Source organism: Grus americana, chromosome 18 (genome assembly GCF_028858705.1).
Source record: "Grus americana isolate bGruAme1 chromosome 18, bGruAme1.mat, whole genome shotgun sequence".
NCBI classification, from domain to species: domain Eukaryota; kingdom Metazoa; phylum Chordata; class Aves; order Gruiformes; family Gruidae; genus Grus; species Grus americana.
Genome location: NC_072869.1, coordinates 11,920,124 through 11,925,865, shown reverse-complemented (window position 1 = coordinate 11,925,865; position 5,742 = coordinate 11,920,124). Strand labels below are relative to the sequence as shown.

The 5,742-nt window shown below is 51.7% G+C and overlaps 1 protein-coding gene across 1 annotated transcript; it reads left to right on the top strand.

The window, feature by feature from the left end:
* Positions 1–510: 510 nt before the first annotated feature.
* CCDC42 (coiled-coil domain containing 42) lies at positions 511–4,392 on the top strand. Its single transcript, XM_054847078.1, has 7 exons — positions 511–587; positions 883–985; positions 1,111–1,215; positions 1,763–1,960; positions 2,720–2,941; positions 3,669–3,827; positions 4,309–4,392. Exons 1-7 carry the CDS (start codon positions 511–513, stop codon positions 4,390–4,392), a joined length of 948 nt encoding a protein of 315 aa, XP_054703053.1.
* Positions 4,393–5,742: the final 1,350 nt, after the last annotated feature.

The window sequence follows — 5,742 nt, the reverse complement described above, 5'->3', positions numbered from 1 at the left end:
ACTGTCTTTCCATCTGGTGTTTTGGGAGAGAAGGAGCAAGCTCCTGCCCTGAGCTCTGAGACAGTGGGATGAGGATGTCGGGGGTACTGAAATACCTGCGCAAGACAGGAGGGGTCACAGGACACAGGGGCTGATTTTCAGCAGAGGAAGAACCAGAGAAAGTGAGAGGAAGGGAAAGAAATCTGCATTTGTTAAGCTTTCCTTTAGTGTTGAAGAGTCCTGGTCCTGGACACAGTGGTCAGTTCCCCTCTCTGGCATGGGGGCATCACCCCACTTCAGTTGCCAAGTAACTGCCTGGGCATCTGCCAACTGCCGTTACATGCCAGCTGGCCACCAACAGACGGCAAGGAGGATCCTGGGAAAGTGGAGGCAAGAGGCAGCCAGGGGCTCATCCCCTGCCCGGCTGCCTCTCCCACTCACCACCAAGCCCTCAGGCTTTCAGGGCAGCTCCTGGGCTGACTTGGTACAGGACCAGTGCTAGGAGGGCCTGAGCTCTCTGGATCCTGAGTGATGGCCACCATGAGCGATGAGGAACTGTTGGCCTATTTCCACATGCAGTACAGGCAGAACCTCCTGCAGTTGCTCAAGTGAGGGGGCACCTCCACCCGCCTCCATCCCCTCCTTCCTCTTCTGTCTCCTCCATCCCTTCTTCCCCCACCATGGCAAAATCCCATTCTTCCTCCCCATAACACCCCCTTGCTCTGTCAGTGGGATCCCCAGGGTGGGGATGCCATGTTGCTAGATGGGATCTGAGACGGTGTTGGGTTGCTCTGCCCTGTCACCCCAGACTATGTCCCGGCTGGGGTGACAGGGCAGAGCAACCCAACACCCTGCCAAAGTACTGGACCCAGCATGTAACCTCAAGGAAAACTTTTGTGGCAGGAAACTCAGACTGACAGAGGACTCCCTGTCTCCATTTATTCGCCTCCAGGAGAAGAAGAAACAAGCCCGACTGATGCAAAAGGCTCTGGAGGTGAAGGAAGAGGTGAGAAAGATGGGAAGGTGCTGGAGCAGGGTTGGGAGGGCTTGTGGTTTTTTGGAGGGCAGTAGCAGGAAGGTGACTGGCTCTGGGTGTGGACAGCCATGTCACGCTCACTCTGGTGGTGCCAGGCCTTCAAGGAGAAGATGAAAGTCATAACCTGCCGGTGGAGGGACCTCCATGCCAAGGAGGCTCAGCTGAAAATCTACATGGAGAAATCTGGGAGGATTTTAAAGGTAAAACTGCCCCTGATCAGCTCAGCTGACATGACCCTGAGCCACACCACCACCTCCTCCCTTCCCTTGAGGAGACAGTCTCGGCCACCACATTTGTCCAAGCTTCCCTTGAGCCTGGAGGTACGAGGAACAGAGGTCACGGGGGTTTGTACCACAGATGTGAAAAACCCTGGTAGGGCTTGGACGAGAGTGAGCTTGTCCTGTACCAGTGTGATCTCCTGAGGGCCCCAAACATCCCCTAAGAAGGGTCTCAGCCTGTCCCCACTGCTGACACCCATGTGTCTTGCAGTGACAGATACCATTAGGTCCGAAAATTAGAGTGCCATCCCAGCTGCCTGTCTTCAGGATCAAAGGGTCAATGCAGGAGGGATAGCCCTGTTAAACAGGGAGCGAAAATGCTCCCAGGGGTGCTCCAGTTCTGGTCTCTCCTCTGTGAAGGTATCTCCTCCCAGTGCTGTTAAGTGACCCAGCTCCATCTTCCCTTGTCTGCCTTTCCCTGTGTGTGCATGTGCATGCTTGCATGTGTTGGTGGTGGAAACATCACCAGGAAAATGATAAGATGCGAATCCAAGCTCTGAAGAAAGCCAGCAAAGAGAGAGAGAGGAGGATACAAAAGGAGAGTGAGCTCTTGAGAGCTAAGAGGGAACTGGAAGCCCTGAGAAATAAGCACCAGAAACTCTGCAACAAAGTGCAGAAATACTCCATCTTCACCAAATATCTGGAGGATGTGGTGAAGATCTCACAGGTGAGTTTGGACATGAGAGACACAGATCATGGTCTCAAGGAGGGCCTTACGTGGGTGTTAATCCTAGAGGATATAAGGCAAGTCCAGGGAAATCATAACACTTGGTGAAACCCAGAGACCTCAGATGGGATGAGGAAAGGTTGCCTGCAACCAAGGTGAGCCAAGGGGACAAGAATTAGGGGAGGGGAACCAGAAAAGGAAGTGAAGGCTTGAGAAAACCAAAGGAAAAACTGTTAGAAGGGGAGAAAGCACAGGGCTGAGGGCAACGGGGACCCCTTTGTGTCACTGTTTCATGTCACATTGATGGTTTGGGAGAAGTGAAAAGCTGCCCAGAAATGAGAACCCAGGCAGTTGTCAAAAAAGCTGTCTTCTCTCAAGAATGCCCAGGTATCACTCCATGCATCGCTCATACTCCTGCATTCCCAGCTGCCCCCCTCCCATGTCTAGGTGACTTGGCGCTGGCAGTTGCAATTGTGCTTTGTGTTTTATCAGAGCACTGCTCACCTGGGGAAGGAGTGCAGTATCTCCCCTTGCTTATGGCAGTGACAGCTCTGGGACTGGCACAGTGGGATATCACCCTACAGGAATGTGGCAACACTCACAAACCAACTGGGCGGATAGTCTCATCAAGAAGGGAAGATCTTTCAGCTGGGGGAGGTGTTGTCCCTGGTCAGGGCAGGGTGCCAAACAGCATGAGACTTGAAATCATGATGATGGGAGGGCAGGGGGATTACTAACATCAAGAGTCCTGTGTTGCAGTTTGAGGAGATCCAGGAAATCATTTGGCGCTACAAGACACTGATGAGGGTGCACAAGGATCTGCTGCAGTCACAACAGGGGCACGTGGAAATGTCTGAGCAAGCCAAGGTGCTCCTGGACCAGTATACAGCAGAGAAAGAAGCTGAGATCCTGCAGTACCAAAATGAACTGGTGCAGCTCCAACTACATTTTGACCAGACTCAGAATGACATCCTCCCCTGGGTGAGGAAATGTGGGGCAGGCAGGGGAAGATCTCCAAGGCCTGAGTGTGTCAAGACCAGCTGATGGCTTATCCCTAAGCCATGGGGTCATGGCAAGGCCTTTGTGGTTGGAGGAGATGCCTAATTTCATCCCTCCAAGGGGCTGTAGAATGAAGAATGACAGATCAGGTCTGGGGCAGGTTACATCAGGGGTTAACACAAGTCCCTCACAAAGCCATCATGTTCTTTCACTTCTTGCTTGAACTCACAGTCAAAAGAGATCAGCTAAGCAGGCTTTGGGGAGCTCTGCCTTGGCGCAAAACCCAAGCGTACTCCACTACGTGCCTGTTGGGTTTGTCTAGCCAGGTCATGCTCATTTCCATTCACCATTCCTTGCAGCATCATCTCTGTAATGGGGCTTCAGTGTGGCATGTCTCATGGTCTCCACTGTTCATTGCTCAGGCCTTGGAGTGAAGTTGGTTTCGCTGATTTTTATTATTTGTTTTCATTCTTTGAGCAAGGGCACCAGGGCTCACCCCTTCTCCTCCCTCCTTACCAGTCCAAAGGTGACCAGACTGGGCTGTAATGAGGCACATCAATGTGTAGCCAGTGCTCAGTGTGCAGAAATGCCCTCAGCTCTGCTGGCCTCTGCTCCCTTTGCATCATTCTGAGGGGTCCAGGGTCTCCAGTGCTGAAGCAGCATCTTTGCTGGGGCATGTCCTCATGCTCCATGTCTCCTCTCCTCTCAGCAGACTCACTGGGCCGACATTCAGAACACAAATGCCAAGAAAGCCCTGAAGCTGGGGACCATCAAGATGGCCATCCTCAACCTCTTCCAATGTGTGAGCATGCAGCTGAAAGCACACCTGAACGTGCCGGTGGATGACAGCCACAGACAGCTGAACATGGTAGAGACAAGCCAGATCCCTTCTCCCTGTCCTGAAAGAGGAGCAGTAATGGCCCTCAGCTGCCCAAAGGGAGGAGAAAGCCCAGAGAAATCAAGGTGCCCAGCAGACACCTTCCTTTTCACCTGGGCTCTCTCTTGGGCATGGGGAATGGGCAGAGGACACCAGGCAAACCTGTGTCATCTGGGGAGGCAGAGCATGGTTTGGATCCCTGTGGAGGCAGAAGGAGTGGGAGCCACACAGGCTGGGGCAGGGGATGCAGATCAACCCATGGCCAAAGTTTGGCTTCATTCACCCCTGCCCTGAACTCACACTCAACCACAAATGCCCATTCTGGTGGTGCAGAGATCCAGCAAGGCAAATGCCTTACCTTCCTGCTCAGTTTGGTTGGTGAAATTTGCCCTCCAGAAGAGCCAACAAGCTCCCCTCTGCCTCCTGTTCCCATCCCTGCTCTGAGGTCTGCCATCTCTCTTCTCTGCCTTAGATTCAGCAGTTTATCCAAGACCTAGCAGACATCTCTATGGAGGTGAAACGGAAGAGCATACAGAACCACCAGCTATACCTATGAAGCTATAAAGAACATGCCAACATGACTTGTTCTGCCAGCAAAGTCTCAGCAGGATGGAAAGGGCAAGAGGAGGACAGAGGGCCCTACAGATGTTGCAGACTCCACTGTAGGTAACGTCAGTGAAGTTTCATACCTTTCTAGCTCTTTTGTCCTGTCCAGTTGCTGACTCCTTTTCATACTATTAAAAATTACCAAATGTTTTAAGGTGTCTCTCCATTTTCTGGGAGGGTTGGAGGCATCAGAGCAGCTCCATCACACAGCTTCACCCCAGAGGCCATGGGGTGTCTTTGGCAGATGGGATTCTGGTTGCAGGAGACAGTGTTCCAGCAAAGCATGCAAGACAGTGAGAGCAGGCTGGGACAGGAATATAGTCTCACACAAGCATTAGTACTAGTGTTCACATTTGGACATCCCACTCAGCCTGAGCTCTGAGATATTTGAGAGGGACATCACAGCAGGGTGGGGGACTGTGCTTCGGGAGAACTTCAGAGATTTTCCATCACCACACCCAGCACATGCATGGATGTGGATTTCGCTGCACAGCCATGCACTACATACTAAAACTCACCTTCCCCCTCAAGCTGTTAGGGAAAGTGTGGAGAATGGATATAGGTGAAGGATGAAGCAGCCAAAGCTATTGCACCGAGCATTTAGCTGTTCATCGTGAGTGCTAACATGATGAATAAAAACCAAGAGGACTAAAATGGCTCTGTGGAGTTCAGGACAGGCTCAGAGTCTTTTGGCCCAAGGACCCAATGATATAAGCGTACAGATTTTGAGTCTAGAGACCATTGATCACATGTTTTTGCTCCTTTCTCTCCAGTAGTTACTCCTGTCCTGTGCTCAGTGAGGTGGATTCAACTAATGCATCCTCCAGAAAAGTCTGAGTTCCGTTGGTCCATGTTTATAAAGCCTGGGGGCTGCTCAGGCACCCGACCCCTTCCTTCGAGAATGAGGAAGGCACAGGTTAACCCCCTTCCTTCCCCAAATCTGTGCTTTCATGAGTGGCAAGGAAAACAGATACACCCCAGAGCTGGTGCTGGCTGCTTGTTTGGAAAGCAGAGGAAAGATGAGTTCAGGGTGGGAATGCTTGGTGCAGAGTCTGAACAGAGGATGCTCCTGCTGCGTCTTTGCTGTTGCTTTCTCTGCAAGCTTGAATTCATAGGAATAAACTCAGTTAGAAACACAGTACCTTAGGTCAGGTCTCAGCAAGAACTCATCCTGGAAATCAGATTTCCCTCAAGCCTCTTGAACTCAAACCCATGTTGGGCCATTGAAACTTAGCAAGTTACCATACATCAGCAAAAAATGACCCTGGCAGTGTCCTCAGTGTGATGCCAGTGCAGAAGA

Excerpts from the sequence above, each read along its gene's own strand:
- CCDC42 (XM_054847078.1), top strand. The coding sequence starts at position 511 with ATGGCCACCATGAGCGATGAGGAACTGTTGGCCTATTTCCACATGCAG. Across the intron at positions 986-1,110 it reads CTCTGGAGGTGAAGGAAGAG|GCCTTCAAGGAGAAGATGAA; the intron begins GTGAGAAAGATG and ends TGGTGGTGCCAG. Across the intron at positions 2,942-3,668 it reads AGAATGACATCCTCCCCTGG|CAGACTCACTGGGCCGACAT; the intron begins GTGAGGAAATGT and ends CTCTCCTCTCAG.